We start from the raw sequence: 16,619 nt of genomic DNA on the forward strand, positions 1-16,619 counted from the left end.
TTAACCTCCAGGTGTAAAAAAAATAAGGTAATTAATCACAAAAAACAACATTTTTCAGTGAAATGTTTGCATTTGCCAAAAGCCTGAAGACAGGAAACAACGTTGATCAGCCCTAACGCTAACATCAGCCTGCTCTCCTTCAAGGTGTGTCACCACAGATCTTTGACAACTGCTACAGCCCTGTTTGATATGTCTACTGTATTTTAAATAATATTTACTCACCGCTGGGCAGATTTCTTAAGATTCAAACCTTCTTTTAAAGAGCCTAATCCACACTCATTAGTATGAAAAACATAGTTTTTTGTTTTTAATATTGTTTTATTTCAGCCCAGATTTATGGAGGTATTTTTGTACTAAAAGTCATAGATCTGAAGAATGGATTCACACATCTGTAAATGGGTTTCACAAATCTATAGAATTGATTCACAAATCTGTAGAATGGATTCAAAAATCTGTAAATTAATGTGAGAATACACACAATAAGTTTCAAACTTTTACCAAGACAACTTAGTATTTATAACTTCTCAGATAAACTAGACCACAGACAACTGTGTAATTACAATATCTCAAATCAACCTCTTACAACCTCTGGACCTTTGCACCAAATTTTGTGTACTGATTTGAAAACCTGTAAAATGGTATTTGTAGGTGTGCTAATGCTGATGCTCTGGTGAGGAAGATCAATGCCAACTAATCAGATGACCGGATTCGAGATGACACTGTACTGCCATTACTTTTAACGAAGTGAACCTGTTGTCAATAGCCAATTCTAAAATAAATAAAAAATGTGAAAAGGTACCCACTCACAGAGAACCAACATATTCTGTCATATTTCTGCAGGGAACAATATAACGGAGTATGCAATACATGCAACAGGCAATATATTGCAGAGCGATATAAATTTATGCTGCATTCAAATTATTTACCAAGACTAGGCAGTGTTAGCTGTAGCAAAAATGACCAGGCCTAGAATTTGCAATCACTTTTTATCCCACAAAGCAGTGGGAGCTGCTGTCCAGTGTTGTTGGTAATTTTAAGCGGAAGATATTGAATTTGCTGCAGTGGATATTGCAAATGATATGATAATCTACCTGTGGACAGTGTAAACCAGGTTCTAGTATAAAAATCAAGACAGATAAGCACAAAATTTCTCTCTCAAGAGGTGGGAAATATTTTCATTAAAACATGGGAATTCTGTCCCAGGGCAGTATATCAATTATTTTTGTGCTGTATGTAGAAATGATTTAGATATGTTTAACCAATTCAGTTTTATCCGTTTCAGTATTTCAGATTTAAACCAGATTATCAGCCTTATGAGTGACTAACAGTTAAAAGAACTGTTTGGATACATACATTTTGTTTGATTTATCGTGGCTTCTGGAATAAGACATTTGGTTCGATACTGCTGTGTATACGGACAGTAGAGAAAACATACATGCTGTGTAAACAATTCTGAAAAAGGCATCTATTAATTAAAAAACTATATAATACATAATTTTAATTGAGGCCAGAAGTTCAGTAGACAAAACTCTTGATATCAAACAAATGTCAAAAAAAATGTTTATAGTCACCCTCAGCTAGCTATGTAGTCAGCATTAAATGTAATTTATTAAAGGCGGTTATGCGAGAAAGTTAGTGAGATGAGCTAAACTCTTAGAAAGATTTGGAGTCTTTTCGAATCTTAAAACTATTGCACATATCTGTCCAGCAGGAACCAGATTGAACAGTTCTTCTCTGTGCCAGAACAAGGAGTTTGCAATATGCAATACAGTCATTCCACTATATTATAATAGTGTGTAGAAATTAATGTAAAATTTTGAAAAATAAGATATTCAAATTCATGCGTGACCAGAATATCTCTGGGTAAGAGGATCTGTTTAGTGATTGTAATGTAATGATTTAATCAATTCCAATACCCCAGAGTAGAAGCGGTGGACATGGCATTGCTGTAATAACTTTAATACTCACTTTGTCAACCAATGAAAATGTACAGAAAACAATATGGCCTATGAAGTGTAACAGCTGATAAAATGCATGCAAAGTTGTACTGTTTGTCTCCATAAATAGGGAATTTTATATAACCCTGAAGGAACATGCATAGTTTATTTCTCAGATTCTTTATATAGTCAAATAAAAATGTATATGCAGTCCTGGTGACACTGCTCACAAATAAGAAATACTCAATAGGAAATAAACACTAAAGTAACAAAATGAATAAAGCAAAGCAAATGCAGCAGAACAAATATATTTGAAAACTATAATTGCAATGTGAATATACAAACATTATTTCTTATGGACAGCTGGTGGTGCTGTTTCATATTTTTAAAGCATTAGCGGAAGGGTTTTCAGGCAGGTACTGTAGTTCTGTCATTACATTGTTTATTCTATATAACAGTCTGTGCTCATCTTTATCAGGGGCATCATTTTGGTGGGTACTGAATACTTGAACAGGAATGCAAGTTCAAGTGCCATATCATCTTCTCCTGACATCACTCGTTTGATTGATGAATTCATTATCACTCATATAATCAATTGCTTATTTTCATTGGACGGAACAATGCCAAAGAGGAAGATATCATGTAAGACCCATATTTGGGCTTTTTTTAATAGCAATACCTAATTGAAGAATGCAGGCTTTATTGTCATACACCAAATAGAATTTAAGCTTTATTAACACAATTCTCAGATGAATTGCACAAAATATGTGATGTTTGATAACTTCTAATCATATACTGTAGCCTGAAATTTGAGAAAAATGTACAATGAATCTGGAAGTTTTAATAAGGTGATGTTGGCAGATTCAGACCCGTGTTGTATTCCGTTCAGCCTCGGACAATTGCCATCCAGAGCAGGAGAGCAGCCACACCTATGGCGATAACTTCAGCTCAAGACACTTCAGTCGTCATCCCTACTATCTTCGAGGTTAGCATGGAAACATAATGAACCACACCGTAGCCTACAACAGTCAAAATTATTGTATTGCCTTATTTCAGCAAACAACATGAAATATGTCATTTGAAACGTTTATTCTACTATTCACAACAATTCACAGGATAGTTCCTAAACACCCCAAAACTACAGCCTCAAAAATGACAACAGAATGACAACAAAAGAGCACCTACAGTGCCATGCTATTCTGCATATTTATCACACTGAATGGTTTCATATCTTTAGACAAAATGTGATATTAGACAAAAAAAACCTGAGTAAACACAAAGCAGATTTTCAAAAATGATAATTTAATTTACTTCATGAGAGAACTTATCAAACACCCATATAACATATGTGAAAAATGATTGTCCTCTTAAACTTAATAACTGGTTGCATCACCTTTAGCAGTAATAACTGCAACCAAACACTTCCTATAGTTTGATATCAGTATTTCCCATTTCTTTGGAGGAATTTCAGACCACTCCTCTTTGCTGAACTGCTTTGATTCATACATATTAGAAGGTTCTCAAGTATGAACAGCTTGTTTCAGGTCCTGCCACTACATCTCTATTGGCTTCAACTATGGACTTTGACTAGGCCACTCCAAAATTTTGTTTCTTTTCAGTCATTCAGATGTGGACTTGCTATTGTGTTTTGTAGGATCCTTAATGCTTCATACACATGGTCAGTTTATAAGCAGAAATCAGCTTTAACTTCTCAAAACTGAAAAACTTCTCCACCCCATGAACACCTTCATTTATCCTTATTGTCAAGTTTTCCGACAAAATCATTGTCACAGTGAAATTTATTGAATTTAGGATCAAATCTGCACATACAAAATTTTTTTAAATGAGGCCCCTGGACCTGTCACAAAATAAAATTTTACCTCTGTGTTCTGCAGTTTGGTGGCATGGTGGTGCAGTGGGTAGTGCTGTCACCTCGCAGCTAGATGGTCTTGGGCCTGGACCTTCCTGTGTGGAGTTTGCATGTTCTCTCTATGTCCGTGTGGGTTTCCTTCGGATACTCCGGTTTCCTCCCATAGTCCAAAGGCATGCAGGTGGGCAAATTGGAGACTTTAAATTGCCCATAGGTATGAGTGTGAGAGTGAATTGTGTGTGTGCCTACGATAGATTGGCAGGCTCTCCAGGGTGTATTCCTGCCATTCGCCCAATGCACGTTGGGATAGACTCCAGCACCCCCTGTGACCCTACCCAGGATAAGCGGGTATAGATAATGGATGGATAGATGTTCTGCAGTTGGCTACTTTCAGTTATGAACAAATGTGATTGGATGAAGTATGTTGCTTTTGGTTGAAATAGTTGTTGATTATTAGGGAAAATTCATAATGGAAGGAAAAAACAAAGAAAAGATAAGGAATGTACTGCAGTGAATATCTGTAAATAAGTCTGTGGTCATTTTTTGGGACAAAAGTGAGTGGTAAGTGTCTAGCTCTTGGTGTTGAATACATATGAGCATATCCTGCCATCCAAATTCCAATTAACAAAATCAAAATCGTTAAAGCTGTGTATTTTAACCTCACTTTCAAAGTTACAGAAGTAAAATTTCATTTAGAAAAAATCCTGAATTCCTGAAAACCTTCTTATCATAGGTGCTGAACTGTACATACGTATTATTATTCAACAAATGTATATTTTAGACGATTTTACTTTGTACAGTCTTAGTCAGAATTCCATAAATAGCCTTGTGTGATCACTTGCCTTCCCCATATGTTCAGTGACCTGTGCAGTGGCACAGATTCTAGGGATGACAGTAAAACATTATCCCCTGTTCAGCAGTATCATAATCCATTCTCCAAGTAGAGTTACAACATACGTATCTCAGGTACATCCATAAAAAGAAGACTTATCATTATTTTAAGTTTCTTTAAAAAAAAAAAAAAAAACATAATTTTGAGTATGTATTCATATAAAGGCATGATATGAGTTTTCCAAGTCACCAACATGCAATAGTGCAGGCTTCTTGTAAACTGCTGGAAATAGACATCGATGTAGTGTTACATCAGCATTCAAAATTGACTTTATTCACAAAAAACCTTCAGGTACGTATTTGAAATCGATTGCTTAAAGATTTGTACATGAGGGCAAGATTTGAGCACCTATGAGTTAATGTGAATACCTTTCGGTAATATTAACCTCGGTAGCCTGGCTTCAGTGCTAGCTGGAAAGGTCAGATTTGTACTTTTCCCTTTGAAAACAACTGCTTGATTGATGCCAGATGAGCATTTGGATGCGTTCCCGAGGAGTTTCCCAATGACAACATGCACAATAGTTACAGGAAAAACAGCAGCAAGGTAGAACGGAATGTGCTGCCCTGTGCAAAGCACCGGGGCCTCAGAAGGAAGGGAAATGGAGGAGCAAAATAATAATAATAAACAAATTAAATAAATGCATGCAGTATTTGTATGAAACCAAAACTGGATATTTTTTGCCCATTATTCCCTGTCAGAGGGAATTTTTAAAAAATCGTTCAGCATCACCGTTTCACCTGCAAGCATTCTCTAAAATGGAAACATGTTTTGTATTAAAACAGCAATAAGATATGACTTCTAATGGCCACTATTGTAAAATATAGCCTGTTTTTTTTTTTTTTTTTTTTTTTAAAGTACTGTATCCATGTGTATATTCATTTCCAAATATCTTTACTTCATTATAGCTACATGGAAACACAAGGTGTACTTTAGACTTCTGGACTTATTTACACAGACCTGATTTTTTCTTGTGTACTTCCAAGTGGAAAAGCCAGGATTGCACTCATGATGTAGTGTTTGTACTGGAACTCTACCCAGAATACTGCAAAACTGACTGTTTCACAATATCGTGATACCTTTCTGACATGATGGACGTAGATAGTCCCAACCTTTAAAAAGCTCAGACCCCATGCTGTAATTGACCAGTGTGTGACTGAGATGAGAAGTGAGACACATAAGATGAAGAGCTCTGTTGGACCTCTGCTGCTGCTCTCCCTTGTTGCTTTTGTCTCTGTGACATTGGCCAGGAGTGTCTTCACCTTTACAGATGTCCTTGCCGCGGCCACTGCAGACTTCAACCAGAAAAGCCAGGAGACAAAAGCTTTTGGACCTCCAAAGATGGGCGCTTTGCGGTCAATGGTACTATATGTCTGATTTTTAATTCTGTTGCCTGCAGCCTTGCAAACAAATGTGTCTCCAGCAGCAAATGTTACTTAAATATGAAACCCAAATGTCTGTATCTGAACTGTGGCTTTTCCTGTCTTCCCTCCCCCCTCTCTCAGTCGATGTTTGAGCCCGGAGATGGCTCCGTCATGATCAAGTCCATTACGTTTACGCTTAAGGAGACAGTGTGCCCCAAATCAGAAGACTACCTAAAGGAAGAGTGTGTCTTCAAGGAAAATGGGGTGAGTTCACACTGTCCATATTATCCTCACAATGTTTAGTCCATACTAGTGATGGAAAGAGAGAGTGATCACACATAAACTGCAGAATGCTTGAACCTGCTAAAAGATTTATTTTCCCTTTGTGAAACAAGATCATTATTTTATTTAATAAAGGGCAGTTTTTAGTGTAAAGTTTATGTGAGGCAGTGAGCTGTTAAAATTTTTTTAAATAGATGGCGACTGGACCTGCTGCTCATAGACCACTGTAATGTGATTTGCAAAATGCTGGCAGATCAACTGCTGTCAGCTGCAGCAGTCCAATAACTGCAGGGATAATGGGAAATCACACTGATGATTACGTAAGGAATATGAGCCTCTTGAACTAGTGCCAGTAAAACATTTGCCCTGTGAGTCAGGTCCTTCCAGTAGGTGGCGACCCTGTAAGCTGATGGTTTCTCTGTTCCTCCTCGTCTGTAGTCTCTGAAGAAGTGCTCCAGTACAGCTACAGTCCTGAAGTCACAGCCAGGAGAGGCAGCATCTCTGACAGTGTCCTGTCAGGATGTCACAGACCCAGAGGAGCGCAAGGTACAGGCTTTACATCTGATTAGCCTTCATGGAACACCTAAAATATATAGCCAAACCAAGAAATATGTCAGTATGTGGACCAAATCAATTTAAATATTTTCTTAAATATTTATGCTTTGACATACTGTTAATTATACTAATGATGCTTTGTTGCCTTCAGGTTCAGGAAATGAATTTGAATTCACAAATTCTGTTGAAATATATTAAACTGAATGTTAGCATCCCCCAACAACTGACAGAGGATTGCCTTCTACTGCACACCTCTACAACTCTATTATACATCATATAGGCCTGAGGTCGTGTACAGTGTGTCTACTGAATTTCTTGCAGATTCTGAGAGGATTTTTTCCTCTGTCATATTCCATCCCTCAGATCAGACACTGTTATAATCATCAGACTGTATTTTTATTTTTCCAAATGCGTGTCTTTTTACATTTCATATATTACGTATTTCAACTACTCATTAATTTTCACTTGTTTTTTCTTCTTTTCTAGAAACTCTCAGAGCCTCCAAGTTGGACAAAATATTTCAGCAACTGGTGAAAGCTGCCTGGACCCACAGCAACGCCATTGTTTTGGGCCTATTTAATGTATTTAAATCAATAAAGAGTACTTGTGGAAAATAAAGAGTGCCTTACTGAATTACAAAGTATACTTTGAAATTTCATTCTGTGATAATTTCATGAAAAAAATACTGCAACTCAAAATGAATTATTTTAAGGTGACATTGTTGTTATTTAAGAATTTAATTAATGAAAAACTGAAATACCCTCCACCCTGGAAGCTCCACATTTTCAGATATTAAAAAATTGTAACTGCCACATTTTCTGGATATAAACCCCATTCTGTTTAAGGATCACTGGTTCCTGCAAATCTGAAGGAAATGTGTAAAAATGAATAAGCAAGAGCATTCTACAGAGGTTAGAAATTTAATCAAAACAACAGTAACAAATAGTTTATGCTATGCAATACTGAAATATATAACATTAACATGACAGTAAACTATGAAAACAAGTTCATGGGGTGGAATTGTAAGCTAATTGAGCTAAATGTGCGCGGAAGTTAGGATGATTTATAATTGATAAACTGATCATACTTAGGAAGGATTGAGAAACATTACTTTTGTGTATGGATATTTCATAAATAGATTTATAGGTCATTATGGTCATATGCTCAGATTTAGCTGAGTGTTCTGTGGTCATTTTTGAAGCTTTAGTTTTGGAGGATTTAGTAACTATCCTGTGAATTGTCCATCTGTCCCTGTTAATGAATTTATGACCACTGTTCCTCTTTATTGATGCACATAGCGTTTCGTATATGCTGTCATAATTTTCGACACCGTTACCCATGCTACATTAAATATTTCGCAGTTCAATGTGCTGGATGCTACAACTCTTGACACAGAGCTAATTGGCATTATAAAACATGACTCTATTGTGTAGCTGCCATTGTGATTGTAATTTAGGCGCTTTAAATTTAAAGTAATTTTTCATGAAGTGTTTCCATTATTCTGTCCAAGACTTTTCATTTCTTCTTACACTACAGTATATGAAAAGATATCTTTTGATGGGCTATATTCTTTTTACATTAATGCTAAATGACAAACAAGCAATTCCCTTAAATGCATTAGTATGTGTGTCCTGCCCTCTTATATTATTCTTCTCATTTTATTCTAGTAAAACAGTATATGGATACCTGCTAGGTTTTAGAAGGTACATTTCTGCAACGTCCAACATTTAATTTTACTAAAGGCTACTGGCTTGTTTTTGTATGCTCCTTCTGATTTGGTTACACCCAACAATACTTTTCTCGTGTCTACTGTTCCCTACTATTAGCAAACAAACAAATTCACAAGTTTCACATATATTTATTGATTTTTTTAACTTAAGGATAAAAAACCCATCCATCAATCAATCAATCAAATTTTATTTATATAGCGTATTTCACAGCAATTGTCACAATATGCTTCACAGACAACCCTGGCCTAAACCCCCACCGGAGCAAGCCTAAAGCAACAGTGGCAAGGAAAAGCTCTCTGTGGCAGATGGGAAGAAACCTTGGAAGGAACCAGGCTCAAGGGGGAAACCCATCCTCCTCTGGTCGGCTCAGGGTGTTGATTAACATGGTCAGTCAATGTTTACATCATTCAAATTTATTGATTGATTGATTTTAAAAAATCCCCATCATGATTTTAAGCACATCCCATCACTGTAATGTCCAACTAGAGGGTGTGCACTAGACAGATGTGTCCTGTGTTTGCAACCAGCTACAGGCAGGCTCAATAGGGCGGTCATAGGATGGTCCTTCCCTAGGTGATGCTACGGCCAATCGTGGGTCAATGCCCGTCTTTGGTCAGTTGGCATTAAAGGAATAGTCCCAACTTTTTGGGAAATTTGAATATCGGCCAATTTTGCCGGTTAGTTGATAAGATCGGTACTAATTTAATCCCTGTTTGTCCAGTACAAAAATATTAGACAATATCTACAAGCTGCATACTAACTGTGCTGCCTCTATGAATGACTGCAGGCAGAAGCAATGTTAGCTTTGCTAATTAGTGATGGAAATACACTTTCCAGCATCACCGAAAGCTGAGTTATTTACTCTTGCACCTTGTGAGTTCATAACGACTAAAAATAAAAACAGAGATCTCGGTATTTTAGAGGCAGCTAAAATCAGAACTATGACAACTAATCATGCATCCATCCACTGGGTGCAGTGATTACTAGCTGTGCAGCGCAACTTGGAAAAGTGTGTGTGTGCAGCACAACTTGGAAGTGTGGGTTGCCAGGTATGGAATACTATTGGCTGCAGTGGCAGCAAAAGGTCACACAGTCCAGGCACACCTACCTGGCAACCCCAACTCAGGCTTGTATCATTTCACTTAGCAGAGCTAACATTGGTTCCATCTGCAGCCAATAATAGAGGTAGGACAAGTTACCTTGCATCCCTAGATATATAGTCTAATATTTTTATACTGGACCCATAGGGATGAAATTGGAAGATCGTATCAACAAACTATGTAAGTTAGCCAAAAAGCAAATTTCCAAAAAAGGGGAGACTATCCCTGTAACGTGGTCAGGATTTCTCCGGGGGTACATGGTGATATTGTTTCATACTGTAAACTGTAGCACTCTTTTTGGTCCTTGTTGCAAGTAGCCATGTTTTCTGTCCAGCCGCCTATTTCTTCATCCAGTCTTCTTTCCTCCCAGTGGCTTTCAGGAAGACACAATGCTGTACTCCAAATGGCATTCTCCAAAAACACATGGTGCCAGCATTACCCCAAATAGCATCCTCCAAATAGCGACACTGCCAGCAAATCACAAAGCCTCCAAATAGTTATCCTTCCAGCTAATCACCATGTCAAGACATCATATGGCAACCTCCAAATGGTTATCCTCCCAGCTAATCACCATATTTGACCTCAAATGACATCCTACAAATGGCTATGCTGCCAGTCAATCACCATGTCGGACATCAAATGACTTCCTACAAATGGCTATGCTGCCAGTCAATCACCATGTCGGACATCAAATGACTTCCTACAAATGGCTAAACTGTCAGCCTATCACAAGTCAAGACACCAAATGACATCCTCCAAATGGCTATGCTGCCAGCTATTCACTATGCCGAACGTAAAATGACATTCTAAAAATGGTTATCCTGCCAGCTAATCACCATGTCAGACATCAAATGGCAACCTCAAAATGGATATCCTGCCAGCTACTCACCATATCTGACCTCAAATGACATCCTAAAAATGGCTACACTGTCAGCCAATCACCATTCTGGACACGAGGCATCATTCAAATGGTTATACTGTCAGCTAATCACATCGGACGACAAATGGCATCCCAAAAATTGTTACACTGCAAGCCAATCACAATGCTGGAAACCAAATGACATCCTCTGAATAGCTATGCTGCCAGCCAATCACCATGTCAGACCCTACTGCAACCATAAACCCTTGTTTCTGCTTGTATAAGACCACCTCAGTCATAGACATGTTGTAGCATATCACACTGAGTGAAAATCAGAATATCATACGAGGTCTTCCTACGAGATTTTCCTGCACTTGTAAAACCCTCCAGAACTGACGGGAGGACATTGCAACGATGGGACATGTTGATGGGGATTAAAATATATCTCCAATGGGAAAAATTAAATAACACTTGTCTTTGCCTCACTGCCACACCCAGCTGTCAAAAGGAGGGAAGAAACAGAAGATAAGGTGGGTGAGTATTCTGTCTGGGATAAAAGGGAGCAGTGAAACTAACATGTAACACAAAGAATGCCAAGTTATTACTCGACTGATAATTGATCATTAAAATTACAGTTACCATAATACCTTTGCCAAGATAGCTATCCAGCTAGTAATTTCCTTTGTGACTAGCTAATGTGCAATTATATTTTAAATAAGGATTAGCACATCTCCCAAATTAATGCAATGCACCTCCAGTGCAACAGGCATCCTTGCCTTTCCTGATTTTCATAAATGAAATTCACTCAGCATGAGGAGTGCTCAGATGTACCTGCAGAGGAATTTTGTGATGTGATTTATGCAAGTATCCCATCGTGTGAGAATTAAATACCTGACTGTGGGGTGCATCCACACGCTATACTCGGCTGGACTGCTGGAGCCAGGGGTGGCACTGTAGCTGCTCCAGGGTGGGCCGGTCTTTTGCCCGGGGCCTCAAACAGCACAGAATGAAGTCCTTGATCCCTGTTAGGGAAAGAGAAAAAACATGAATGGACAGGGAACACAGCGCCCAAATGCCGCTCAACCCTCTGCTGGCTCCTCACCTGATGACAGCCCTGCACAGAACTCCACGTGCCGCATTTCCCTGCTGGTGTACGTAGTGAACGGATCGTTACCGCAGACGATGTTATACAGGGTCACACCCACTGACCACACAGTCCCAGGGCCCGCCAGAAACTGTTCTTTTTCAAACCATTCAACTGGCAGGAATTCAGGGGTCCCTGATCAACAGTCACAAGAAAAATCAGTATGCCATACCTTTTGGCATTGAAAAAAATTAGTCTTCAGTCTGTCAGGATATAAAAAGAGTTCACACAGCAACATAAAAAGAGTCCAAGAGAATTATTTCACGATTATGCTACATGTTATATTTCCGGATGCATCACAGTATGACTGTTTACTCCAGACACCTTCCAAACCTTCCAAGCTAAGATGCATGAACTGCCCCGCTCACTGACCAGAGATATTGGTGTATGCGGTGTGCTTCAGTGGGTCCCCACACCCAAAGTCGATCAGTTTGATCTCCTTTGTGTCTGTCTGGATCAGGATGTTCTCGGGCTTCACATCACGGTGAACCACTCCGTGATTGTGGCAGTGCTGTAGCGCCCCAAGCAGCTGCCCGGTCACACTTCGCGCCTGGTCCTCATCCAGCACACCCCCCTGTTCCTGGCAGTACGTGAACAGGTCCTTGCAGGGGTCTGGACGCTCCATTGCCATTACATATGAAGCAGGTCTATCAAACCAGTCGAAGAGTTTCAGGATGTTGGGATGACTCGATGGAGTGTTAACCATCTGAAACAGTCCGACTTCCTTGGGCATGGGCATTTCCATTCCAGGCTGCGGAGAGAAATCAGGCAGTTTTGGTGAGAGCTGGCCACATTAGCACATAACATGGGGTAGGTGAGCAAACTGCTAGCTAACAATTTTATTTTCCAATTTTTAAATCCCATACCTTCTATGTTGTTGACTTATAAGCCAAGTCACCATTAGTGTTATAACTCCACAAACGAGAGTGATTAAGCTTATATTAACACATAAACCTGAACCTACCAGGTGTTTGAAGTTTGTGGTTTTAGTTCTCCCCGCCTGAGGTTCTGCTCTGCAAAATACAATATTCTTGTGGGACTCCATAAATTATGGAAGCAGTACTTACCAGCTGCAGTTCTTCATCGTCATCTTTCCTGACATATTTGAGGGCCACCTGAGAAAAATACATTTGAGAGATAAAATTGATATTTCAAACATGGTACTTTGTAACGTAGAAAAAACTTGTGAATGACTTAATGTGCTGTAAAAACTGGTTTGTCATGTGATGGAAAGTAAACATTCGGGTGTAGATGACAACGTTTCAATGGCTTGTTAGTGGGTACAGAGCATAGAGAAGGTGAATTCTTACCGGCAGTCCATCAGATATGCGGATCCCTGCATACACAGAGCCATATCCTCCTTGGCCAAGTAATTTTCCTTTTCTATAGAACTTGTTGACGCATGCTGAAATAAGCAGGTAGACACCAGTTATTTCCCAATTAAAAAACAGCATTTGCAGATTCCTGCTTTATAAAAACAGACAAGATCCTTCGGAATGTCCCAAAAAGTTACAGATAATAATAAATTTGTTTAAAATGGAAGTGCATTCAATTTCAACTGTCTTCAAGATGTGATGTTTAACTTTAAAGACATCCCAATGCATTTACATATATTAATGTCTTGATAATAAAATAAACCACTTAAAGTCAACCGCAAGGCATCCTAAGACAATGGTGATGCCTACTAGCTATGCTAGTCAATATGGGCCTCGTAACAGTTCATATAATTTTAATGGATAACAATATTACATTTCATTATTTGCTAAATAAATTTAGAAAAACAATGATGCATGATTGCTCAATGCTATGGTCCTAACTTTTCCGTGTGCTCTTAATTTTGCCATTGGAGCTGGAGAATTTGTCTCCATAGGCCGAGATGCTCTCTTTCTCTGGCTTTCTCTTCCTAACTGGTTCCTCCACAGAGGTTGGCAGTGCTCTCTTCTGCCCTACAGTTGTCCCCTTCTCCGGTACTTTTTCCTGAACTCTCCTCTCTGGTTAAAACGACATGCATTAGTCTGAATCAATCACTTCAAAAATGGGGGCTAGCAAGAAGAAAAATAAGATATTCAAATTCATGCGTGACCAGAATATCTCTGGGTAAGAGGATCTGTTTAGTGATTGTAATGTAATGATTTAATCAATTCCAATACCCCAGAGTAGAAGCGGTGGACATGGCATTGCTGTAATAACTTTAATACTCACTTTGTCAACCAATGAAAATGTACAGAAAACAATATGGCCTATGAAGTGTAACAGCTGATAAAATGCATGCAAAGTTGTACTGTTTGTCTCCATAAATAGGGAATTTTATATAACCCTGAAGGAACATGCATAGTTTATTTCTCAGATTCTTTATATAGTCAAATAAAAATGTATATGCAGTCCTGGTGACACTGCTCACAAATAAGAAATACTCAATAGGAAATAAACACTAAAGTAACAAAATGAATAAAGCAAAGCAAATGCAGCAGAACAAATATATTTGAAAACTATAATTGCAATGTGAATATACAAACATTATTTCTTATGGACAGCTGGTGGTGCTGTTTCATATTTTTAAAGCATTAGCGGAAGGGTTTTCAGGCAGGTACTGTAGTTCTGTCATTACATTGTTTATTCTATATAACAGTCTGTGCTCATCTTTATCAGGGGCATCATTTTGGTGGGTACTGAATACTTGAACAGGAATGCAAGTTCAAGTGCCATATCATCTTCTCCTGACATCACTCGTTTGATTGATGAATTCATTATCACTCATATAATCAATTGCTTATTTTCATTGGACGGAACAATGCCAAAGAGGAAGATATCATGTAAGACCCATATTTGGGCTTTTTTTAATAGCAATACCTAATTGAAGAATGCAGGCTTTATTGTCATACACCAAATAGAATTTAAGCTTTATTAACACAATTCTCAGATGAATTGCACAAAATATGTGATGTTTGATAACTTCTAATCATATACTGTAGCCTGAAATTTGAGAAAAATGTACAATGAATCTGGAAGTTTTAATAAGGTGATGTTGGCAGATTCAGACCCGTGTTGTATTCCGTTCAGCCTCGGACAATTGCCATCCAGAGCAGGAGAGCAGCCACACCTATGGCGATAACTTCAGCTCAAGACACTTCAGTCGTCATCCCTACTATCTTCGAGGTTAGCATGGAAACATAATGAACCACACCGTAGCCTACAACAGTCAAAATTATTGTATTGCCTTATTTCAGCAAACAACATGAAATATGTCATTTGAAACGTTTATTCTACTATTCACAACAATTCACAGGATAGTTCCTAAACACCCCAAAACTACAGCCTCAAAAATGACAACAGAATGACAACAAAAGAGCACCTACAGTGCCATGCTATTTTGCATATTTATCACACTGAATGGTTTCATATCTTTAGACAAAATGTGATATTAGACAAAAAAAACCTGAGTAAACACAAAGCAGATTTTCAAAAATGATAATTTAATTTACTTCATGAGAGAAATTATCAAACACCCATATAACATATGTGAAAAATGATTGTCCTCTTAAACTTAATAACTGGTTGCATCACCTTTAGCAGTAATAACTGCAACCAAACACTTCCTATAGTTTGATATCAGTATTTCCCATTTCTTTGGAGGAATTTCAGACCACTCCTCTTTGCTGAACTGCTTTGATTCATACATATTAGAAGGTTCTCAAGTATGAACAGCTTGTTTCAGGTCCTGCCACTACATCTCTATTGGCTTCAACTATGGACTTTGACTAGGCCACTCCAAAATTTTGTTTCTTTTCAGTCATTCAGATGTGGACTTGCTATTGTGTTTTGTAGGATCCTTAATGCTTCATACACATGGTCAGTTTATAAGCAGAAATCAGCTTTAACTTCTCAAAACTGAAAAACTTCTCCACCCCATGAACACCTTCATTTATCCTTATTGTCAAGTTTTCCGACAAAATCATTGTCACAGTGAAATTTATTGAATTTAGGATCAAATCTGCACATACAAAATTTTTTTAAATGAGGCCCCTGGACCTGTCACAAAATAAAATTTTACCTCTGTGTTCTGCAGTTTGGTGGCATGGTGGTGCAGTGGGTAGTGCTGTCACCTCGCAGCTAGATGGTCTTGGGCCTGGACCTTCCTGTGTGGAGTTTGCATGTTCTCTCTATGTCCGTGTGGGTTTCCTTCGGATACTCCGGTTTCCTCCCATAGTCCAAAGGCATGCAGGTGGGCAAATTGGAGACTTTAAATTGCCCATAGGTATGAGTGTGAGAGTGAATTGTGTGTGTGCCTACGATAGATTGGCAGGCTCTCCAGGGTGTATTCCTGCCATTCGCCCAATGCACGTTGGGATAGACTCCAGCACCCCCTGTGACCCTACCCAGGATAAGCGGGTATAGATAATGGATGGATAGATGTTCTGCAGTTGGCTACTTTCAGTTATGAACAAATGTGATTGGATGAAGTATGTTGCTTTTGGTTGAAATAGTTGTTGATTATTAGGGAAAATTCATAATGGAAGGAAAAAACAAAGAAAAGATAAGGAATGTACTGCAGTGAATATCTGTAAATAAGTCTGTGGTCATTTTTTGGGACAAAAGTGAGTGGTAAGTGTCTAGCTCTTGGTGTTGAATACATATGAGCATATCCTGCCATCCAAATTCCAATTAACAAAATCAAAATCGTTAAAGCTGTGTATTTTAACCTCACTTTCAAAGTTACAGAAGTAAAATTTCATTTAGAAAAAATCCTGAATTCCTGAAAACCTTCTTATCATAGGTGCTGAACTGTACATACGTATTATTATTCAACAAATGTATATTTTAGACGATTTTACTTTGTACAGTCTTAGTCAGAATTCCATAAATAGCCTTGTGTGATCACTTGCCTTCCC

At 38.3% G+C, this 16,619-nt stretch overlaps 2 protein-coding genes across 2 annotated transcripts; one reads left to right on the forward strand and one right to left on the reverse strand.

Annotated features, from left to right (window-relative positions):
* The first annotated feature begins 5,681 nt into the window (after positions 1–5,681).
* On the forward strand, positions 5,682–7,540 carry LOC118233071 (cathelicidin-2-like). The gene is made up of 4 exons (XM_035428412.1): positions 5,682–6,058; positions 6,202–6,324; positions 6,781–6,888; positions 7,384–7,540. The coding sequence occupies exons 1-4, from the start codon at positions 5,858–5,860 to the stop codon at positions 7,429–7,431; spliced, it is 480 nt and encodes a 159-aa protein (XP_035284303.1). The 5' UTR covers positions 5,682–5,857; the 3' UTR covers positions 7,432–7,540.
* A 3,410-nt stretch (positions 7,541–10,950) lies between these two features.
* Positions 10,951–13,219, reverse strand: LOC118234453 (serine/threonine-protein kinase pim-1-like). The gene is made up of 6 exons (XM_035430990.1): positions 13,041–13,219; positions 12,798–12,845; positions 12,103–12,481; positions 11,689–11,865; positions 11,478–11,608; positions 10,951–11,084 (listed from the first exon to the last, which is right to left on the reverse strand). Exons 1-5 carry the CDS (start codon positions 13,182–13,184, stop codon positions 11,502–11,504), a joined length of 855 nt encoding a protein of 284 aa, XP_035286881.1. The 5' UTR covers positions 13,185–13,219; the 3' UTR covers positions 10,951–11,084; positions 11,478–11,501.
* Between the last annotated feature and the right edge of the window lie 3,400 nt (positions 13,220–16,619).

Source organism: Anguilla anguilla, chromosome 8, assembly GCF_013347855.1.
Source record: "Anguilla anguilla isolate fAngAng1 chromosome 8, fAngAng1.pri, whole genome shotgun sequence".
Lineage (NCBI taxonomy): Eukaryota > Metazoa > Chordata > Actinopteri > Anguilliformes > Anguillidae > Anguilla > Anguilla anguilla.

Bases quoted from the DNA above. Each gene is read 5' to 3' on its own strand.
- LOC118233071 (XM_035428412.1), top strand. From the start codon at position 5,858: ATGAGAAGTGAGACACATAAGATGAAGAGCTCTGTTGGACCTCTGCTG. The intron at 6,059-6,201 runs GTACTATATGTC...CCCCTCTCTCAG, and splicing joins TGGGCGCTTTGCGGTCAATG to TCGATGTTTGAGCCCGGAGA. The intron at 6,325-6,780 runs GTGAGTTCACAC...CCTCGTCTGTAG, and splicing joins GTGTCTTCAAGGAAAATGGG to TCTCTGAAGAAGTGCTCCAG.
- LOC118234453 (XM_035430990.1), bottom strand. From the start codon at position 13,184: ATGCTGTTTTTTAATTGGGAAATAACTGGTGTCTACCTGCTTATTTCA. The intron at 12,846-13,040 runs GTAAGAATTCAC...TATTTTTCTCAG, and splicing joins GCATATCTGATGGACTGCCG to GTGGCCCTCAAATATGTCAG. The intron at 11,866-12,102 runs GTCAGTGAGCGG...ACTGTTGATCAG, and splicing joins CGCATACACCAATATCTCTG to GGACCCCTGAATTCCTGCCA.